Below are 23,691 nucleotides of genomic sequence, written 5' to 3'. Positions count from 1 at the left end.
TAAGAAGTGTTCTGATTCTAGACATGTCTTAAAGATGGGGCTAAATGATGCTGATAGGTAAGGGAAAGGAATGAGTCAAGATCGATGCCAACCTGACATGGGAGAAACAATTTTTGTGGGTGGGGGATCAAGAGCCCTAACTTTTTTAAAACTACATTTCATCTAATCTAAGACTTCACTGATAAGACACATCTCTACTTTAGGGACACTGGGAAGAAATGCTGACAATTAAATGCTGACCCAATGCCTTAACCACAGTACAATGAGGTGCATAAATCAGGCATGCCAGCCTCTCACTGCTGTAAAATCTCTCAGAGAAGCAATTTCTCCTGTCTTTAGTTACATTGCTGTGTGGTAGGTAATCCATTCACAGCTGGGTGGTTTCTTTTACAAGAAAACATGGAATTGCAATAATTACTCCAACAGCTAACATGTCTTCACTAATATCAGAATCATGCCCTACTCCCAATTCCATGCCTTTCTGTTTAAACAAGAACTTTTTGTTTCAGTGCTGAGGCACAGAATAATCTTTATACATTTTAAACTTGATATGTAATCTTAAAGTTGTGAACAACTAGCCGGACATGGTGGCTCACGCCTGTAATCCCAGCACTTTGGGAGGTCGAAGTGGGAGGACTGCTCAAGCCCAGGAGTTCGAGACCAACCTGGGCAACACAGTGAGACCACATCTCTACAAAAAAATATTAAAAATAAAAATTACCTGGGTATGATGTGACATACCTGTAATCCCAGCTACTAGAGAGGCTGAGGCAGAAGAATTACTTGAGCCCGGAAGACTGAGGCTACAGTGAGCTATCACTGTGTCCTACACTCCAGCCTGGGCAACAGCATGAGACCCTATCTCAAAAACAAAACAAAACAAAAGCCAGGTATGGTGGCTCATGCCTGTAATCCCAGCACTTTGGGAAGCCAAGAGTCTGACACCAGTCTGGCAACATGGTAAAACCCCATCTCTACCAAAAAAAAAAAAATTTGCTGGGTGTGGTGGTGCATGCCTGTAGTCCCAGCTACCCAAGAGTCTGTGGGGGGAGGATTGCTTGAGCCTGGGAGGCGGAGGTTGCAATAAGCTAAGATTGTGTCACTGCACTCCAGCCTGCGCCACAGAGCTGGATCCTGTCTCAAAAAAAAAAAAAAGAAGTTAACAACTATGACCAAATTCATCAACACATGATATATGACCATCATGCACCTGGCCAATGATTGGAAAACACTTATGTACTCTAAGATATATACCAACCTTAGAATAAAAAATGTCACAATAAGATAAAATTTTTTTTCAAAGGTTCAACTGTACATACATAAATCATACCTACTTATAATCACCATTCCAGCAACTAGCTTTAAATTGTTTTAAAGAATAACCAGGCATTACTAATAGCGTGTTATTTAATAAATTTTATATACTAAATCTACCTTTATCACTATATCTGTAAACAATACACTGTACTGTAGTACAATAGACTGTACCACCGTCTTCCCAAATAAGGTCTGCCAATTAAGTAATATTTCTTAAAAACTGCCACCAGGCTCTTTGGCAATGCCCTCTTCTCAATGTTTGAAAACAACAAGGTCATCTTCAAGGCCTCTCACCTGACACGGTGGTGTGGGTCTTGGCACCACCGAGCTCCTCCTGGGTAACATCCTCATTGGTGACAGACTTCACAACATCAGGGCCAGTGATGAACAGGTAGGAGGTGTCCTGAAATAAAAGATTTCCAGAACAGTCAACCTCAGAGCACCAGAGCTGGTCACAGCCTTAGAGTTGATTCAGCCAAGATGACAAATGCAGAGAAGATAGTGACGTGGCTGAATGAGGATAGGATGTAGCTTAAAGATACGAATCCAAACTAAAGACCCAAGTTTTCCCTGCCTTATTGTCTTTTTTAAAAAATTTCTGTTGCACGGTTCTACCTCAGAAGTTAACTTGCAATGTGGCTAACATCTCAAGGTCATTCATCTGTAGAACACAGTAACAGGTGGCTCTTACTCAGAGCTTGCTGTGCACCAAGAAGTTTTTTAAGCACTTCACAAAACTGTGTCACTAAAGCCTAAGTACTATTATCACCCTCATTTACATATGAGGAAACTGAGATGGAGACTGTATGCAACCAGTCACTTTAAATGAAGCTACTTAAAAATATTGATAAATCAGTGGGTTACAGTGGCTCACATCTGTAATCCCAACACTTTGGAAAGCCAAGGCAGGAGGATCACTTCAGGCCAGGAGTTCAAGACCAGCCTGACAACATAGCGAGACCCAGTCTCCATAAAAATTTGTTTCAATTAGGTAGGCCTGGTGGCATGTGCCTGTAGTCCTAGCTATTCAGGAGAGTGAGGTGGGAGAATCACTTGAGTTGCAGTGAGCTATGATTGCTTGCACCACTGCACTCCAGCCTGGGTGACAGAGTAAAAACCTGTCTCAAAAACAAAAACAAAAAAACTAATAAATCAATGCTTTGGTATTAAAGAGTGATAGGCTTTTAATTTTTAGTTTCTAATATATAGATAATATAAGCATACTGCATAAGATTTAAACAGAGGAACAGGAGATACAGTGGAAAGTCTACAGCCCAGCCCTTACTTCCAGGCCTCCAATTCGCCTCCCCTAAGGCATACCCTCTGTCAGTTTCTTCTCTCTACAGAGACACCCATGCATCCATGTGCATTTATATATATATTTGCCCTCTTTGCCCTCTTATCTTCTAACACAAACATTATCTAACACAAACACTTTCTAACGCAAACATTTTCTTCCCAACACATTCTTTCAATACACACAGTGTTCAATACACATTGTGTTCAATACACATAGTGTTCAATACACACTGTTCTCAAATTTGTTTTTCTAGCTTGAAGATCATTCTATTCCATATCAGTATAGTAGGATTTGTATCATAACTTTCACCAATTGATGGTCATGAAGGTTGTTTCCAAAACTTTAGTATAATAAGCAATTCTGCAATAAATATTACTACAGCGCTCTCTGAACTCACTATTCATGTTATTTGCCCATTTCTAATACATCATTGGCTTTTTTATATACTAGGGAAATCAGTCCTTAGTCTATCATATGCATTATATCAGTCTTTTATCTTATGGCTTCTTGGTTTGAAATCTTGCTAGAAAGGTCTAGCTACAAAGGTCTTCCCCACTTCACACAGACTTCTAAACAAATGTTTATAGCAGCCTTATTTGAAACTGTTAAAAAAAAAAACTAGAGACACAAAATTTCAGGTTTCTAGTCCAGCACATAAGAAGCTGAAAGTTGATACTCCTTCCTAACAAATTAAAAGCTGAAAAAGTTGCGGGGGAAAAACCAACAGTTTTTCTTAGGTCCATCAAAGAGGTGAGGTCGCAGAACAAAGCACCCCAAAACTGGAGACCAACTGGCAAATGCAGAAAATTGAGCCTTGCAGGGCAGAAACCCACAAGCACAAATCTCCCCCAGAGCCAGGGCTGATGTAGGAAAACCGGAACTATAACTGACAAATTGCTGGAGGCCCAGCATGGACAAGTCGGAGAGATCAAGACTCCAGGGCCGGCCAGTCATTGGGGCTCCCACACTTTTGTGAGTTTTACCTCTAGGAACTCAACAAGGTTCTCACAGTGATAATCAGAGAAAAACTCCCTCATGCTTCTGACATGCATGGGGAAAAAAAAAAGACCCTTCCGAAACGCACCAGAGCATCATTCTTAACAGGGTCTGCTCTCAGGCAAAAGTATATAATAAGAGCCTAACCTGCTGAAGTTTTATCAGAAACTGCTGACGCGAGGGAAGAAAAATACCAAACTCAAGCCAGCTCTTGCTTTCCATGTGGAAGAGGGGAAATGGCCAGACCCAACCTGCTCTAGCCACCGTCCCACCAAAAAAGTAAGAGAGACTGAGACACATGACATTGATAGTTCAGAGGCACAGGCTCACTAAAAGACTGACACCTACTCATAAGACTACAGAACACTTCCTCTTCCCCAGCTCCTTATCATTACTAAGGGCCTATTTACAATAGTTCCTTTTACCTAGTGTATCATGTCCAGCTATCAGGAATAAGTCATAAGACATACTAAAAGACAAAAAACAAAGTTTGAAGAGAGAATAAGCATCAGAACTGGAATCAGATGTAGCAGAAATGTTGGAATTATCAGACCAGAAATTTGAAACAACTACAATTAAGATGTTTGCCAGGTGTAATGGCATGTGTCTGTAGTCTTGGGTACTCAGGAGGCTGAGGTGGGAGGATCACTTGAGCCCAGGTGTTCGACACTAGCCTGGCCAAGACAGCAAGACTCCATCTCAAAAAACAAAAACAAACAAAATGGTTTAAGGGCTCTCATGGATAGAGTAGACAGCAAGCAAGAACAGATGAGCAATGTAAGCAGAGAAATGGAAATTCTAAAAAAATAAAATATACCAGGGATTGGAAACACTGCAACAGAAATAAAGAATGCATTTGATGTTTTTTGGTAGACTGGGCATGCTTGAGGAAAGAATCTCTGAGCTTGAGGATATCTCAAGAGAAACCACTCAAATTGAAAAGCGAAGAGAAAAAAATGGATCAAAAAAAAAAAACAAAACTAAACTGGAGTATCTAAAAACTGTGGCACAAATTACAAACGATGTAACATATACATAATGAGAATTCCAGAAGGAGCAGAAAGAGAAAAAAGAACAGAATATAGGAAGCAATAATGACAGAAAAGTTCCCCAAATTGTCAGACACCAAACCACAGATCCAATAAACTCGGAGACCATCAAGCAAGATGAACGCCAAAAAAAAAAAAAAAAAAAAAAAAAAAAAAAACTACACAGAGAAAGCTAGGTATAGTGGTGCACACCTGTTGTCCCAGCCACTCATGAGGCTGAGGCAGGAAGACCATGTGAGCCCAGGAGTTTGAACCAGCCTGGGAAACACAGGGAGACCCCCATCTCTAAAAAAACAAAAAACAAACAAAAAAAACCAAAAAACTACACTTAGGACATTATTTCCAAACTACAGAAAATCAATTATAAAGAAAATATCCTAAAGGCAGCCACAAGAAAAAAACATTTTGCCTATAGAGGACCAAAAATAATAATTATATCCAAATTTTTCTTAGAAACTATGCAAGAACAAAGAGAGTGGAATGAAATATTTAAAGTGTTGAGGGGAAAGATCCTACCAACCTAGAATTCTGTGCTCTGCAAAATTATTCTTCAAAAGTGAAGGAAAAATACAGACCTTCTCAAACAAACAAAACTTGAGGTAATCTCCTGCCAGTAGACCTGCCTTGCAAAAAATGTTAAGCAAAATTCTTTACAGAAAAGGTAAATGATAAAGATCAGAAACTTCTATCTACATAAAGAAAGAAAGAAAGCATTCAAGAAGGAATAAATGAAGGTAAAATGAAAACTTCTGATTCAAAGTAATAGCAAAAATTCAATTATGTACAATTGAATTATGTGCACTTCGCTTCTCAGCCTTTTGGCTAAGACCAAGCACAATTATGTACACACATTTTATATATATCATATGAGGGATAGGAGGAAGGAATTAGAATGATTTTGCTATTATAAGGTACTCATATAACCTGGGAAGCAGAAAAGTGTTATCTGAAATTAACTTAAAATAGCTGTAAATTATATTGCAACCTCTAAGGCAACCACTGAAGAAGGTAAAAAAAAAAAAAAGTATAACATGTTAATAAAGGAGAAAAATGGAATCATATAGAATGCTCAATTAAAATCACAAAAGGCAGAAAAGTGGAAGACAAAAATAAGAACAAATACAACAAAAAGAAAACAGTAACAAATATGGTAGATACTAATCCAACTATACCAACAATCTCTCTGAATGTCAATGGTCTAAATGTATCAATTAAAAGACGGATTGTCAGACTAGATCAAGAAACAAGACACAACTATAAGGGATGTCTACAAAAAACCCACTTGAAATAGACATAAAGATTAAAAGTAAATGAATGCAGAAAGATATTACATGCTAAGACTAATCAAAAGAAATCAGGAGTAGCTATATTAATTTCAGAGAGAAAAGGCTTCAGACCAAGGAAAGTTATTATACAGAGGAATTCTGCATAATGATAAAGGGGTCAATTCTCCAAGGAGACAAACAGTCCTTCATGTGTATGCACCTAACAACAGAGCATCAAAATAACATGAGGCAAATACTGATAGCACTGGAAGGAGAAATAGATGAATCCATGATTACAGCTGAAGATCTCAACAGTCCTCTATCAAAAGTGGACAGATCCAGCAGGCAGAAACAGTAAAGACACAGATGAACTCAGTAACACCAATCAGCTGGGCACAGTGTCTCATGCCTATAATCCCAGCAACTCAAGGGCCCTAGGTGAGAGGATTACTTGAGGCCAGGGGTTAAGACCAGCCTATGACAATATGGCAAGACCCCATCTCTACAAAAATTAAAATAAATAAAAATTAGCCTGGCCAACATGGTGAGACCCTGTCTCTACAAAAATAAAAAAATTGGCCAGGCATGGTGGCACACAACTATAGTCCCAGCTACTCAGGAGGCTAAGGTGAGAGGATTGCTTGACCCCAGGAGGTCAAGGATGCAGTGAGCCGAGATTGCACCACTGCTCTTCAGCATGGGCGACAGGACGAGACCTTGTCTCAAATAAATAAATAAAATAAATAAAAAATTAGCCAGGTGTGTTGGTATGTGCCTGTAATCCCAGCTACACAGGAGGATCACTTGAGCCCAGCAGGTCGAGGCTGTGGTAAGCTATGATCATACCACTGCACTCCAGCCTGGGCAACAGAGTGAGACCCTGTCTCTAAACATTTTTATAGACCAGGTGCGGTGGCTTATACCCGTAATCCCAGCACTTTGGGAGGGAGGACGATTGCTTGAGCCCAGGAGTTCAAGACCAGTCTCAGCAACACAGTGAGACCAGTTCTCTACAAAAAAAAACAAAAAATTAGGCAGGCATGGCAGTGTGTGCCTGTAGTCCCAGCTACACAGGAGGCTGAGGCAGGAGGATCACTTGAACCTGGGAGCCGAAGGTTGCAATGAGCCAAGATCACACCACTGCACTCCAGCCTGGGTGAGAGGGGGAGACTCCGTCTCAAAAAATAAAAAAAAATAATAAACATTTTAAGAAGTAAAATAAATAGAAATCATTTTTAAAATTAAAACAGTACCAATAAACAGGATATGATGGACATACTTCATCTAACAACAAAATACGCTTTCTTCTCAAGCTCCCATGGAACCTTCACCAAGATAGACTACATTGAGTCATAAACATACCTTAATTTAGAAGAACAGGAATCATACGAAAAGGCACTCAGCTTTATCAGTCATGGACTAATGCAAATTGAGTCAATGCAAATTGACAACACAATAAGAGACTATACCACAAGCATCAAACTGGCACAATTAAACTATGTTAATGTAAGTGCTGGCAAGGATGTGAAACAAGTGAAATTCTCAAACTGCTGGCTGCAACCTGTTTAGTAAACAGACGGGCATTACCTAGAGAAGCTGAAGACATATATATCCTATGACCTAAGATTGCCTCTAATGTGAAATGTTTACATCAGCACCAGAAAATAAAATGTGCGCACCAAGATACATATAGAAAAATATTTACATCAGCATCATTTGCAATGGCAAAAATCTTGAAATAATTCAAATGTCCATCTGCAGTGGAATGAATGAATATGTTAAGAAATATTTACTATAGCTGGGCACAGTGGCTCATGCCTATACTCCCAGCACTTTAGGAGGCTGAGGCCGGCAGATTACTTGAGGCCAAGAGTTGGAGACCACCCTGGCCAACACAGCAAAATCCATCTCCACCAAAAATACAAAAAATTAGCCAGGTGTGTGGTGGCACACGCCTGTAGTCCCAGCTACATGGGAGGCTGAGGTGTGAGAATCACTTAAACCGAGGAGGCAAAGGTTCCAGTGAGGTGAGATCCATGTCACTGCACTCCAGCCTGGGTGACAGAGCAAAACTCTGTCTCAAAAAAAAAAAAAAAAAACACACCAAACACACACAAAAGAAAAAAAACACACACACATACTACACAGCTATTAAAGTGAATGAACTACATTTTCAAAGAACAACATAGATAAATCTTAAAAACATAATGAGCCAGAAGCCATGCACAAAAGAAAGCATATTATATGGTTTCACTTAACGTAAAGGTCAAAACAGGAAACGCTAATCCACATTGTTTAGGGAGGCAATTTTTATTTTCAACTATGAAGCAAAGCAAATAAAAACATTACCATAAAAGCTGAGACAATAAAGAATTATTATTAATAACAAATTCTAAGCAGGATGGAGGCTACAATGATCCTTAGAAAGGATCATGATGACAGGGCTCTTGAAGAGCTATTTCCTGACCTGGGTTATTTTTATTATTATTTTTTTTTTCCGAGACAGAGTCTTGCTCTGCCACCTAGGCTGGAGTGCAGTGGCACGATCTTGGTTCACTGCAACCTCCGCCTCTCAGGTTCAAGCGATTCTCCTGCTTCAGCCTCCCGAGTAGCTGGTATTACAAGCACGTACCACCACGCTTGGCTAATTTTTGTATTTTTAGTAGAGACAGGGTTTCATCATGTTGGCCATGCTGGTCTCAAACTACTAGCCTCAAGTGATCCACCCGCCTCAGCCTCCCAAAGCGCTCACTGCAACCTTCAGCTCCCAGGTTCAGAAGCAGGGAGACCAGTCAGGAGGATTCTGTAATAATCAGGTGGGAAATGATGTGCTTGAATCAAAGTGGTAGCAGTTTTGTTAGTAAGAAGTAAGTAGTCGTGCTAAGAAGCAATTTGATTATATTGTGGATTATATTCTAAAGTAAAGCCAACAGGACCTTCTGACTAAATTTGGGATGTGATAGCAAAAGACGAGTCAAGGCAGTGTCAAAGCTTTTACCTGAGCCACTGGAAGACTAGACTTGCCATTTAAAATGGCGAAGGCTGCAGGAGAACAATGCAGGAGAAGCTTGGTAGAAATCAAAACCTGTTAAGTTTGAGATACCCATTAAAGTCCAAATGGAAATTCTGGTAGGCTCTTAAAAATATAATCCTGGAGGATTATATTTGAGATTTGAGAGTTGTCAGCATATGGATCAGTATTTAAAGTCATGAGACTGGAGTGATCAGCTAGAGCAAATGTTGTCAACAGGTAAGACAAAGGGTGAGAAATGTCAACTGGATTTAGTGATGCAGCAATCACTGGTATCTCTGACATAAGAAATTGTTATTATCAGTGACTCTGCTTAGAATAATATCCTTCTCATCATAATGTCCAAATAGATGTAGATCTATGTATCAATTCTGTAATGTCCCTTGGTCTTTCTGTCCATTTACTTACAAGTTCTTCAGACTGTTTTAGTTATCGTAGTTTTATATCCTGGCACCTGGTAGGGCTAACTCCTCATTACACTACTTTCATAGAATGTTTATTCTTGCATGGTGTTTCTTCTTCCCATAAGAACTTTATAATTACCTTGTGTAGTCCTTTAAAAAAGACTTAGTATTTTCCACTGCACTCTCATTAAATACACAGAATATTTAAGATGTAGAATGGTGACAGCTTAATAATGTTGCTGAGGACAAGAGAGGAAGTCTCACTAATATGCAATTATTAACTAAAGTTTTGTAAGCAGAAAATGAGATTGCTTAGAATAAAACACAGAATTAAAAGAGAAAGCAGTTGAAATGAACTCCAGCATCTAGAGTCTGAATGGAATCATGTAAATTGCCAATGGAAACCAGGAAGGTATGGTCAGAGTTGTGAGAAGAAATGCCAGAGTATGGTATAATGGAAGCCAAGGGAATACTGTTGAAAGACAGGAAAATGAGAGTTAAACTGCATTTACAGTGATGCAAGTCACTGAGGACCTTTAAAAAAAAACGATTTAGTGCTCTAGGGGACAAAGCTAAATTAACACATGTTAAAGAACGGGATGGCAAGAGAGAAACACAGCAAGAGCTACAGGAGTACGCCAACTAGAGGACAGTTTTTGTTTTGATGATAGGAAAGACCTGAGTGTGATTAAGTTTTGATGGGAGGATCTAGTACCAACGGACAGACTGAAGATACTAAAGAGAAAGGAGAAAAGGAACAGTATAAGGGTCCTGAAGAAGGGTGCAGAGTTATATTCAGCAATGTGGATGTGTGTAGCAGGAGGAAAGGATGGCTCTAGCCAGAGGAATTGATCCCACACCTCCCTTCATTAACAGGCAGGAAGGAGGAGAGAATGGGGGTAGCACCAGCTAGGTGTGCATATATAGATTTAGTAAGCAAAGTTCAGAAAATTCTGCATCGTCCACCAAGTAAGAGAAGTGGTCATGTTACTTTTTTTTTTTTTTTTTCTTTTTCTAAGGCAGGGTCTTCCTCTGTCACCCAGAGCTAGAGTGCAGTGGCACGATCTTGGCTCACTGCTGCCTTGACCTTCTGGGCTCAAGTGATCCTCCCACCTCAGCCTCCCAAGTAGCTGGGACCACGGGTATGCACCACCACGCCCAGCTAATTTTTGTATTTTTTTTGTAGAGATGGGGTTTCGCTATGTTGCCTAGGCTGGTCTCAAACTCCTGAGCTCAAGTGATCCACCTGCATCAGCCTCCCAAGTGCTGGGATTACAGGCGTGAGACACTGTGTATGGCCCATCTTAAATTTGATTAATAAAAGTCACTCTTATTGTTGAACACTTACACTACTTTCGGTATATCACTAAGAACAGAATAGTTGGGTCAAAGTGGTAAGCACTTTGTGAAACTTTTGAATTCCTACTGCCTAACTTCCCTTGAGAACAAAGGGTTTCCCATTTACACTCCCTCTAGAACTCCTCTCCTCAAGTTGGATGGCTATCACTACTTTTTCTCCCCAACCATTCTGTCTTGGCATCCAGTGTTCATTTTTATTAATATTTTAAGAAGAAAAGGCTGATTTTTTTAAAGCAAGGTTTGAGATGAATGGTAATTACTCATGTATAAGTTCAAATAGACTTCATTTAAAAATATTTTTAAAATATAAGTCCATTAAAGTCATGTAATAAAGATATGTACCTCTGAAAATGAAGTGTGAGATCAGATTTATCCTTTACCATTATGGACACAATGTAATAAAATGGCAAGGAGCTGAAGAAATAAAGGTGAAACATCAGAAACAACTTCCCAATAAACAGATTACAGAAAAGCCTTCCATGAGAAACTTCTTGAATAGGACTCAGTAAACAGTCATCTATCTGGTCAAAGGACAGGATTCTTTGATTACCTGAAAATCATTTGCAATTCAGATCAACAAGTAAAATCACCCACCAATGAAGTACATAAGCACCCCCTGCCACTGAACCCCCACAAGCTACAGATTTCATGCCAAAACCCTCTCTCCACTAACACCTTATCATCACTATGCTGAAAGCCAATGAGAATGCAGGTAACAACCTAGATCTGGGTCAGGAATTATTTTTATGGCAGGTAAGGAACTGCACAAATCTCAAACGGCACCACAAACAGGCCCTTCTTTCTTACCTTTACCATGAACGTGAAGTCTGTTAGGGCTGGGGAGTAGACGGCCCCACCAGCACATGGGCCCATGATCAGAGAAATCTGAGGGATGACTCCGGATGCCGTAACATTCCTCTGCCAAAACAGAAAAGCAAAAGCATCTGGTTACAGAGATGTTTGAGGCATTATCTGCGGAAAGATAAAGACAACAATAAGATAACATTTGGCTTTTTTCCCACAGAAATTCTATACAGGAGGCAACAGACCTAATCAGTAAAGTTCTTTAAGAATTATATGTGCATTTTCTCCCCGTAACTGGTAGGATGGTCAGCATATTACTTTCTGAGGCAAATATTTTCTCTCCCCTCCCCTCCTGGGCAGCAGTTCCCTAAAACCTTCACTAAGGGCATGAGGTACAGAGTGTATCCCACCATCCTCACCACAGCTCCAAATGCAAAGCCCCCCGTCTGTGCAAAGCTGCCTGAAAGAAGACTGAAAACCTCATGCAGAGTTTGCAGAGCCAACACTTATCTTGGCACCCTGACCTCTATTTTGAGTCCCTCCACACCCTCCACAGAAGGCACGCAAGGGTACAAGCAGGTGCTTCTTGACACTGAGTACCCAGTGTCTACTCTGCCCATCCCCAGACAAGGAATGCAGGAGAGAAGGCGGTAGAAGGAGCCAGAAAGCCTCCATAAGGACACTGTGTTGTGAAGGACTAAGCCTCAGGAAAGATAGGATGTGGGGGCTCAAAGACCCAGGCAAGATGATAAAAGGCCCAATTATTCTTTGCCCTATTTCCAACCTCTTTCCTTCTCCTAAGTCCCATCAGCTTAGGAAAAGTAGGTTCACTTTTCAGCCTGCCTTGGCTCTAAGCCCAATCTATACACAGCTAAGGACAGTGCAAAATGTAATCTATGCTTTCTGCAAAGATATCAAGGTAGTAGGGGAGACTTCCAGCTGTGGCAGAGTGAAGAGTTCAGAAAATTCTCTCCCCAAAAACAACTGGACAGCATTGTCAAAAACGAGTATTTTGGGGTTCTAAAAATGAGCCAAATTTAACAAATTGAGAAGTGTTTATTCATGAAAAACTACTAAAGTTGAGATAAGAACAGTGAAAGCCTATGGCATTCTTAACCTAGGCTGCCACCATTGCCCATACCAGCTCAAAATGTCCTACTGGATGAAAGAAAATAACACCAGACTATAATTCAAATCCACAAGAACCAATTAAGAGTGCTGAAAATGATAAATATGTGATTATAAACACTGCATAAGTATAGTTCTCTTTTCTTAATACTTTGAAAAACAAGACTGTATAAAGCAATAATTAACAGTGTTTTGAGTATTACATAACAATAAAAGCACAAATGAAGGGGGAGAAAATGGAGCTACATTGGAGCAAAGTTCCTGTTTTACCAGAATTAAGTCAGTATTAATTTGAAGCAGATTGTGATAAATTAAGAGATATATAGTAACCCTTAGAGCAACTACTAAAAATAACTCAAAAAATACAGCTAAAAAACACTAGAAATTAAAATGGTACACTAAAAATATATGCTTACCATAAAAAAACTGAGTGACATCACAGAAGAGAGAATAGGAAGCTCCAAGAATCTGAGATCAAAACAACTATTCAGCTGTCTAAAGCAACTAGTTTTGAACTCTGGAGTCTACTCAAACACTTCAGGGCCCAGAGGAGAGTTTGATAAAACAGCAAGTAAATTTCAGTAAACTTCACATTTATTAATAACATGGCTGCTATAATCCCCCAGCCAACAACCCATGGCAGGTAGCCACGAGGATGTTCCTAGTGTAGCTAGTTGGTGCCAGATTGGGAAATTAGAACCTTTGCATCTTGGTTTTTCAACCTTGAAAAATCAAGGTTGTATGTTCTGATTACTGACCACTGCTTTTGATGGCTGAGGGGCTAAGCATAGAGGCTGGCATTGTTTCAACCCTGATTGGCTCAAGCAGCTTCCCAGCCACAAGGGATTTACAAAGGTAGTTTGTTCCACACCCCTCCACCCTTCTGGGAGACAGATATTTAAGGAAATTATTGTCGGATTGCTGGTTAAACACAGTGACAAGAGAACTAAAATTTCAATGGCCATATTAAAAAAGGAACATACTCTTTGCAAAAACAGCTTGGAAAAGTTCAAACAGATGGATCCAGCAGTTGACAAGCAAAAATCGGCTATTCCTGAAAAGTAGGAGAACTAGACTTCCAAACTTCCAAACATAATATTCAGAATTTCTCATCCTCAACAAAAATCACAAATCATACAAAGAAATAAGCAAGTATGGCCCATTCACAAGAAAAAAATAATTTAACAAAAATCATCTCTGAAGAAACCCATATATTGGACTTAATAGTCAAAGATGGCACATGAACTGTCTTAAATATGTTCAATGAGCTAAAGAAAGCTGTTGGGGGAAAAAACTACAGGAAATCAGGAAATCAATGTCTGAACAAAATGAGACCACAAAGAGACAGAAATTATGAAAAGGAACCAAGCAGAAAGCCTGGAGTTGACAATAACTGAAATGAAAAATTCATTTCAGGGGTTCAACAGCAGACTTAAGCAAGCAGAAAAAAGGATCAGGGAACTGGAATACAAAACAAAATAATCCAGTATAAGGAACCAGAAAAAAGAAAAAGAGAAATTAATAGAGCCTGAGGGACCTGTGGGAAACCAAACATACCAATATACACATTACAGGAACCTCAGAAGAACAGAAAGAAAGGGTCAAAGATTTGAAGAAATAATGACTGAAAACTTCCCACATTTGATGAAAGACATAAATATACATACCCAAGAAGCTCAACAAACTCCAAGCAGTATGAACTCAAAGAGATCTACACGGAGACATATTATAGTCAAACTGTCAAAACACAATAAGAGAAACTTGAAAGCAGCAAGATAGAAGCAACTGATCCCATGCAACTGATCCTCAGTAAGATTAACCATGGAAGCAGGAAGGCAGTGGGACATATTTAAAGTACTGAAAAGTCAGGTGCACTGGCTCACACCTGTAATCCCAGCACTTTGGGAGAATGAGGCAGGAGGACCACTTGAGGCCAAGAGTTTGAGACCAGCCTGGACAATATAGTGAGCCCTGATCTCTACAAAAAGTTTTTTTGGTTGGTCGGGCATAGTGGTGTTCTACCAGCTACTCAGAAGGCCAAGGTAGGAAGACTGCTTGATCCTATAAGGTCAATGCTGCAATGAGCCATGATCATGCTCTATTCTGCGTGACACAGCAAGACCCTGTGTCTAAAATAAAAATAAAAACAAAATAAAGTATTGAAAGAAGGCTGGGCACAATGGCTCATGCCTGTAATTGCAGCTCTTTGGGAGGCCAAGGCAGGTGAACTGCTTGAGTCTACGAGTTTGAGACCCACCTGGGCAACATGGTGAAACCCTGCCTTTACAAAATATACAAAAATTAGCTAGGCATGGTGGTGCATGCCTATGGCCCCAGCTACTCAGGAGGCTGAGGAGGGAGAATCATTTGAGCCTAGCAGGCGGAGTTGCTGTGCACCAAGATCGCACCACTGCACTCCATCCTGGGCAACAGAGCAAAACTCTGTCTCAAAAAGAAAAAAAGAAGTATTGAAACAAAATAACTGGTCAACCAATAACTTTATATCCAGCAAAACTATCCTTCAAGCAAGAAGGGAAAATTAAGACATTTCCAAGTCAACAAAAGCTGAGAGCATTCATTTGCAATAGACACGCCATACAAGAAATTCTACAGGGAGTCCTTTAGTCTGAAATAAAAGGATATTAGACAGTAACATGAGGTCATGAGAAAAAATAAAGAACACTAATAAATGTAACTTCCTAGGTAAATATAAAAGTAGTGTTGTACTTTGGTTTGTAATGTCTTTTTCCTATGTGATTTAAAAGGCAAATGTGCGGCTCCTCTCAGCAGTTGCGGCCCCAGCAGAGGAGTCTGCACAAAAAATAAAATTTACAAAAATAAAAAATAAAATGCAAATATATGAAACAATAATAAATCTGTTGTTAATGAGTATACCATGTATAAAGATATAATCTATGACAATAACAACATAAAAAAGGAAGGATGGAGAGTTACAGAAGCAGTATGTCTACGTACTACTAAAGCTAACCTGGTATTCTTCCAACTAGTTCAAGATATTAATTATAATCCCCAAGGTAACCACTAAGAAAACAAACTTTAAAATATGATTAAAATGAAAGAAGTGAATCAAAAAGGCAAACAACTCAACTAAATATCACCACCCCAAGGCCATAATGGAGGAACTGAGGCATAAAAAACCAAAACACATACAGAAATAACTAAATGGCGGAAGTAAATCCTTCTTTTTCAGCAATCACGCTAAGTATAAATGGATTAAACTCTTCTATTAAAAGACAGCGATTGACAGATTGGATTTAAAAACCAGAATCTATCTGTATGCTATTTACAGGAGCTTCACTTTAGATACAAAGACATGAAGAGGTAAACTAAAGGATGGAAAAAAATATTCCATGCAAAGGGTAACCAAAATAGACCCTAGGTGGCTATATCACTATCAGACTAAAGAGACTTTAAATCAAAAACTTACTAGAGAGACATACTGATAAAAGGTTCACATCTAGAAAATATACCAGTTAAAAAAATAAACACACCTAACAGAGCCCCAAAATCTATGAAGCAACAAGAGCCCTAAAATACACAAAGCAAAAGTTAACAGAATTATGGGGAGAAATAGGTGCACAATAATAGTTGCAGACTTAACACCTCACTTCTAATAATAGACAGAACAACCAGACAGAAGATCGGTAAGTTAACAGTACACTTGAACAACACTATAAACTAATACATATAAAAGACCTATAGAGAACACTCCACCCAACAACAGAGTATATATTCTTGTCAAGTGCATATGCAACATTCTCCAGGAGAGACCATACATTAATCCACAAAACAAATCTTAAATTTAAAATGATTGGAATCATAAAAAACATCTTTTCTGATTACAATGGAATAAAACTATAATTCAATAACAATAGGAAAACTGAAAAATTCACAAACACATAAAAATTAATCAAAACACTTCTAAATAAGCAATAGGCAAAAGAAGAATCTACAAGAGAAGTTAGAAAATACTTTGAGAGGTTTTGGTTTTTCCACCCCCACCAAGATGGCAGATAAGAGGCAGTGTTAGCATGCCTCTCCCACTTGGAAGAACAGAATAGTGTATTGAGAATCACATGGTGACTCTTTTTTCCAAGAAGCCACACAGGAACTTAACAGGAAAACTGAAAGAATCCACAGACCTTTTAAAGAAGTGGCAGTCTGCAGCCTACACCATAAGACAAGGGAAAAACTGTAAGTCTCCAGAGTGTGAGATAGAGAGAAGCTGCTTTCAGGTTCCCACTGGGGAACCTGAAAATCCAGGCCATGGGGGAAGGCCTTAACCTTACCCAGGGCTGGGACTGATTTAGGGAGCAGTAAGAAATATAAAAGTAGAAACAGCAGCAGGAAGTGCTTTGCAGGCATTCCCAGTCTCCAGTGCAGACCAAGGTAAGCCATTCTTTATTGTACCTCACAGGGGACCTTGGGGAAGTCAGCCAACAAGCTCAGGTAGTGGTCGCAGGTTGAAAGAATCTCCCCATTTCAAGATATAACACTGAGTGAGGATGAACTCCTTTGTCCAGAACCCATACCTCCCAGGGGCAGGGGGAAGTGCACTGCAGCCACAAGTGCAGGAGCCAGGTGCCTGGCCCTGCAGGTGGCCTGGGAGGAGCATGGCCTGAAAGCCACAGCTGCTTTCCCACAGGGAAAGCTTATGGCCTGGGGCAGGTTTGAGTTCTGAGCCTAGGCTGCCTGGAACTTAGCCCAGTGCAGCTAGCAGAGCACAGCGGGAGTGAGATCTGCCTTTCCGACCGTGTGGGATATGGGTGAGGCTTAGTGCCACCTGTTACTCCCCACACACTGTGTGATCTCTTCTGTGCAGTAGAGGCAGTTATATTCCTCTCTGGAACATTACCCTAATGACCTGAGAACTGCCCCCCCAACCCTCATAGGAGCCACGGCTTTCCCCACACATGGAGAGACAGAGTGTAGACCCACCTGACCCAGCCCCCACCTGGCTGTACCCCTCCACCCACCCTGGTTACTTAATACAAAGGACAGAAACTTTTGGCAGCTTTATGGCCCCCATTGTCACCTGAGAAACCAGAATACCTCCTGGGCAACACAGGACAAGCTCAAATCCCACTGCTACTACTGCAGCTGGTACCCTTTTGTAAACGCTACCTCCAGGCTGGATGCCAACCAACACAGTCCACTACAGCATCTCTAGGTAGAATAACACTGTGAACAGAAAGGAGAAAACCAGTGCATGACCTAAGCTATCACCATTGCCTGCAAAACCCTGGCTAACCAGGAGGTCCTGCATCTGTCCACGTGACCAGTTCACTACTATTATAACCAGCATTCGAGAAAGCCAGCACACTAAGGCTTTCTGTAACCAAGGAACCTCAAAGAGTCTACCTCACTCACCTGACACTCCCATCAGCACTAGTGTTGGTATATCCCTTGCTGGGAGACTTGAGGACAGGTCCCATTACCGGATCCCTTGCAGACAGTCCCCAGCACCAGCCTGGAGTTGGGCAGCCCCACTGGGTGGCTAGACCCAGAAGAACAATAGCAATCAACTTATCCTGGCTCTCAGGAATTCCTACTCCTAAGGGAAGGAGGAGACCACCACACCAAGGGAATACCCCATGGGACAAAAGAATTCAGATGGCAGGCCTTGAGTTCCAGATCTTTCCACTGATGGGAAGTTCCTTTCAGCAGAGACACAATTGCAGTGCTGGGCTCAGAAGGGAAAGTCTGCAGCTCTACCCCAACAATCAGGCAGCTTTGCTGCTCATGAAGGGTCCTGGAGAAGGTATCTTCTCTCCCACCTTGTCCACCACTACACAGACACAGTTGGGGCTTCTCCACAGGAGCTTGGCAAAGGTGGACCTATAGACAGCCTTCCTGGAACACTACAGAGTGACTGCATCTCCACAGGAGGAATCCCCCAACCCCCACCCTGGCCCAAGTTCAGGTTTGCAAGAGAGGCAGAGTCACAAATTCCTCTCTATGTGGAACAACAACAGCCCTACAGATGAAGAGATGCCTGTCTGATCCGAATAGCTGGAACACCAGGGCAGGAGCGAGTCTGGGAGGTGAATAGCTTTCCTACTGGCCTGGCACAGGAGCTGAGGTGGCTCCCACCCTTCCCCTTGATAAGACCTCAGTGCATCTAATTGAGAGTTCCCCCAGCCACTTTCATCAAGGGTGGAACCTCTCTGCCTTACTGAGTATTGCATTTACCCATCTGCTTTAGCCACAACTGGTTCCTACCCTGGGACAGCTACCCTACTGGCCTGAAGCCTTAACCATCAACTTAGTAAATAAAATACAGGGGAAAAATTAAATAAATAAAAAAGTGCACACCACAGGGGAATGAGATGAGCTTCAAGAGACCTTTCCGTCTCAACCCCATAGAAGACAGTGAACTTGTCCACACATCAAGTACATATCTATTAAATACAGGCCAGGGGCAGTGGCTCACGCCTGTAATCCCAACACTTTGGGAGGCCAAGGCAGGTGGATCACCTGAGGTCAGGAGTTTGTGACCAGCCTGGCCAACATCGTGAAACCCCGTCTCTACTAAAAATACAAAAATTAGCCAGGCGTAGTGGTGCACACCTGCAGTCCCAGCTGCTCGGGAAGCTGAGGCAGGAGAATCGCTTGAACCCGGGAAGTGGAGGTTGCAGTGAGCCAAGATTGTGCCACTGCACTCCAGCCTGAGTGACAGAGCGAGACGCCACCTCAACAAAAATAAATAAATAAATAAATAAATACAACCAGCATCTAAAGAAGCCATCATACAACGACTCTCTATAGCCAAGGAACTCATACAGTCTTCACCTTAAAAGCATTAAGAATCACATTAGGCTATAATAAACTATAAACACTAAAGTCACATCCTTAGTGAAGAGGAAAAAGAAACTTAAAAAAACCACAGCCAAATCAAAAATAAATTCAAGAACAATGAGAAGAAATACTCTACACAAACGAGAAAGAACCAGAAAAGTAATTTTGGTATAAGACAAAACAGGGTTCTATCATACCCCCGAAAGATCACACTAGCTCCCCAGCAATGGATCCAAACTAAAACGAAATCTTTGAAATAATCAAATAAATAATTCAGTAGGTTGATTATTAAGCTACTCAAGGAGACACCATAGAAAGGTGAAAACCAACATTAAAAAAAACTTAAAAAACAATTCAGAATATGAAGGAAAAATTTTCTACGTAGATATCATAAAGAAAAAACAATCAGAATTTCCGGAAATGAAACACACTTAGGGAAATACAAAATGCAATGTAAAGTTTCAACAATAGACCAGAACAAGTAAAAGAATGAATTTCAGAGCTCCAAGACAAGGCTTTCAAATTAACCCAATCAGAAAAAAATAAAGAAAAAAGAATGAAAAGAAATAAATAGGCTGGGGTCAGTGTCTCATGCCTATAATCCTAGCACTTTGGGAGGGCAAGGCAGGTGGACTGCTTGAGCCCAGACTTTGAGACCAGCCTGAGCAACATAGCAAATTTCCATCTCTACAAAAAAACATAAAAATTAGCCGGGAGTGGTGGCATGTGCCTGTAGTCCCAGCTACTCAGGAGGCAGAAGGGTGAGGATTGCTTGACCCCAGGAGACAAAGGTCACAACACTGTACTACAGCCTGGGCAACAGAGGAAGACCCTATCTCAAGAAAGAAAAAAAAACAAAGAAAGAAGAAATGAACAAAGCTTCCAAGAAATATGGGATTATGTAAAACAACCAAACCTAAAAATACTTGGTGGTCCTGAGGGAGAAGAGAAGGCTAAAAGTTTAGAAAACTTATTTGAGAGAATCATTGAGGAAAACTTCCCTGGCCTTGCCTGAGATTTCAATATCCAAATGCAAGAAGCTCAAAGAACTCCTGGGAAATTCATTGCAAAAAGATTATCACCAAGGCACATAGTCATCGGGCTATCTAAAGTCAACATGAAGGAAAGAATCCTAAGAGCTATGAGACAAAAGCATCAGGTAACCTATAAAGGAAAACCAATCAGACTAACAGCAGATTTCTCAGCAGAAACCTTACAAGCTAGAAGGGATTGGGGTTCTATCCTTAGCCTCCTTAAACAGAATAACTGTCACCCAAGAATTTTGCATCCAGCAAAACTAAGTTTCCTAAATGAAGGAGAGATAAAGCCATTTTCAGATAAACAAATGCCGAGGGAATTTGCCACTACCAAACCAGCATTACTCTTCAGAAGAGTTCTACATCTTGAAACAAAAGCTCAATATGCACCAAAATAAAACCTCTTGAAAGATAAAACCCACAAGGCCTATAAAACAATAACACAATGAAAAAAAAACAAAGTAACAACTAAAATGATAAACAGAACAGTATCTCACATCTCAATATTAATGTTGAACGTAAATTGCCTAAATGATCCACTTAAAGATACAGAATGGCAGAATGGATTTTTAAAAAATCACAAACCAAATATCTGCTGTCTTCAAGAGTCATCTAACACATAAGGATTCATATAACCTCAAGGTAAAGGGGGAGAAAGAGATATCCCATGCAAATGGGAACCAAAAGCAAGCAGAATTAGCTATTCTTTTTTTTTTTTTTTTTTTTGAGACAGAGTCTCCCTCTGCCACCCAGACTGGAGTGCAGTGGCGCGACCTCGGCTCACTGCAAACTCCGCCTCCCGGGTTCACGCCATTCTCCTGCCTCAGCCTCACAAGTAGCTGGGACTACAGGCACCCGCCACCATGCCCGGCTAATTTTTTGTATTTTCAGTAGAGACAGGGTTTCACCGTGTTAGCCAGGATGGTCTCGACCTCCTGACCTTGTGATCCGCCCGTCTTGGCCTCCCAAAGTAGCTATTCTTATATCAGACAAAATAGACCTTTAAAGCAACAACAGTAAAAAAAAAAAAAAAAAAAAAAAGAAAGAAAGAAAAAGAAGGTCATTATATAATAAAAGGAACAATCCAACAAAAAGATATTATAATCCTGAATTCATATTCACCTAATACTGGAGCTCCCAGATTTATAAAACAATTACTACTAGACCTAGGAAATGAAATAGCAACGAAGTGAAATGGGGGACTTCGATACTCCACTGACAGCACTAGACTCTTTTCGTTGAGACAGAAACTCAACAAAGAAGCAATGGACTTAAAGTATACCCTAGAACAAATGGACTTAACAGATATTTACAGAACATTCTACCAAACAATTGCAGAATATACATTCTTCTCCTCAACACATGGAACATTCTCCAAGATAGACTGTATGACAGGCCACAAAACAAGTCTCAACAAATTTAAGAAAATTGAAATCATATCAAGTATCTTCTCAGACTACAGTGGAACAAAACTAGAAACAACTCCAAAAGAAATGCTCAGAACTATACAAATACATGGAAATTAAATAATCTGCTCCTGAATAATTTCTGGGTTAACAATAAATCAAGATGAAAATTTAAAAATTTGAAATGAATGATAGTAGTGACACAGTTATAAAAACCTCTGGGGATACAGCAAAAGCAGTGCTAAGAGGAAAGTTCATAGTTTTAAGTACATACATCAAAAAGTCTGAAAGAACACAAACTGACAATCTACTGTCTCACCTCAATGAACCAGAGAACAGGTACGAACTAAACCCAATGCCAGCAGAAGAAATAACAAAGATCAGAGCAGAACTAAAGGAAACTGAAGCAAAAAATAAAACAAAAACTTGGTTCCTTGAAAAAATAAACAAAATTGGTCGACCATTAGACCAAGAAGAGAATAGATCCAAATAAGCTCAATTAAAAATGAAACTGGAAATATTATAACCAATATCATAGAAATACAAAAGATCACTCGAGACTAACATGAACATCTTTACACACACAAACTGGAAAATCTAGAGGAAATGGATAAACTCGTGGAAACATACAATCCTCTAAATCAGGAAGAAACAGAAACCCTGAACAGACCAAAAACAAGCAGTGAGACTGAATCAGTAATTTTAAACTGCCAACAACAAAAAAGCCCAGGACCAGATGGATCACAGTTGAATTCCACTAGATATTCAAAGAATTGGTACCAATCCTACTGAAACTATTCCAAAAGATTGAGAAAGAGGGAATCCTTCCTAAATCATTCTATGAAGCCAGTATCACCCTAATACCAAAGCCAGGAAATGACATTAAAAAAAGAAAACTACAGACCAGTGTCTCTGATAAACATGGATGCAAAAATCCTCAACAAAATACTAGCTAACCAAATCCCACAGCACATCAAAAAGATAATACAACATGATCAAGTGAGTTTCATCCCAGAGATGCATGGATGGTTTAACATATGCAAGTCAATAAATGTGATACATCCCGTAAACAGAATTTAAAACAAAAACCATATGATCATCTCAATAGGTGCAGAAAAAGCATGCAATAAAATCCAGCATCTCTTTATGACAAAAAACTCTCAAACTAGGCATAGGAGGGATGTACTTCAAAATAGTAAAAGCAATATATGATAAACCCACAGCCAACATCGTAATGAATGGGGAAAAGTTGAAAGCATTCCCCCTGAAAACTGGAACAAGACAAGGATGCCCACTTTCACCACTTCTATTCAACATAGTACTGGAAGTCCTAGCCAGAGCAATCGGGCAAGAGAAAGAAATAAAGGGCATCCAAATTGGAAAAGAGGAAGTCAAACAAGTACTGTTTATCAGTGATATGATCATATATACTTGGAAAACTCTAGAGACTCATCCAAAAGACTCCTAGATCTGATAAAGGAATTCAGTAAAGTCTTAGGTTACAAAATTAATATAGACAAATCAATAGCTCTGCTATACACCAACAATAACCAAAGTGACAATCCAATCAAGAACTCAATTCCTTTTACAACAGCTGCAAAAAATAAAATAAAATACCTAGGAATATACCTAACCAAGGAGGTGAAGATCTCTACAAGTGAAACTACAAAATGCTGCTGAAAGAAACTATACATGACACAAACAAATGAAAACACATCTCATGCTCATGGAGGTAAGAATCAATATTGTGAAAACGACCATATGGCCCAAAGCAAT

General features: G+C 40.0%; 1 protein-coding gene across 2 annotated transcripts in view; it reads right to left on the bottom strand.

Annotated features, from left to right (window-relative positions):
* Positions 1 to 23,691, bottom strand: part of PCCB (propionyl-CoA carboxylase subunit beta) — a 78,270-nt gene that overhangs the window by 34,475 nt on the left and 20,104 nt on the right. For both annotated transcript variants that reach the window (XM_019023982.4, XM_031009183.3), the window contains exons 6-7: positions 11,529 to 11,639; positions 1,612 to 1,720 (exon numbers count right to left, since the gene is read on the bottom strand). In XM_019023982.4, coding sequence (XP_018879527.4) covers positions 1,612 to 1,720; positions 11,529 to 11,639 — 220 coding nt within the window. The remainder of the gene's footprint in view (positions 1 to 1,611; positions 1,721 to 11,528; positions 11,640 to 23,691) is intronic.

Source organism: Gorilla gorilla, chromosome 2 (genome assembly GCF_029281585.2).
Source record: "Gorilla gorilla gorilla isolate KB3781 chromosome 2, NHGRI_mGorGor1-v2.1_pri, whole genome shotgun sequence".
NCBI lineage: Eukaryota > Metazoa > Chordata > Mammalia > Primates > Hominidae > Gorilla > Gorilla gorilla.
The sequence above is the reverse complement of the archived record's forward strand: the minus strand, read 5'-3'. Positions and strand labels throughout refer to the sequence as shown.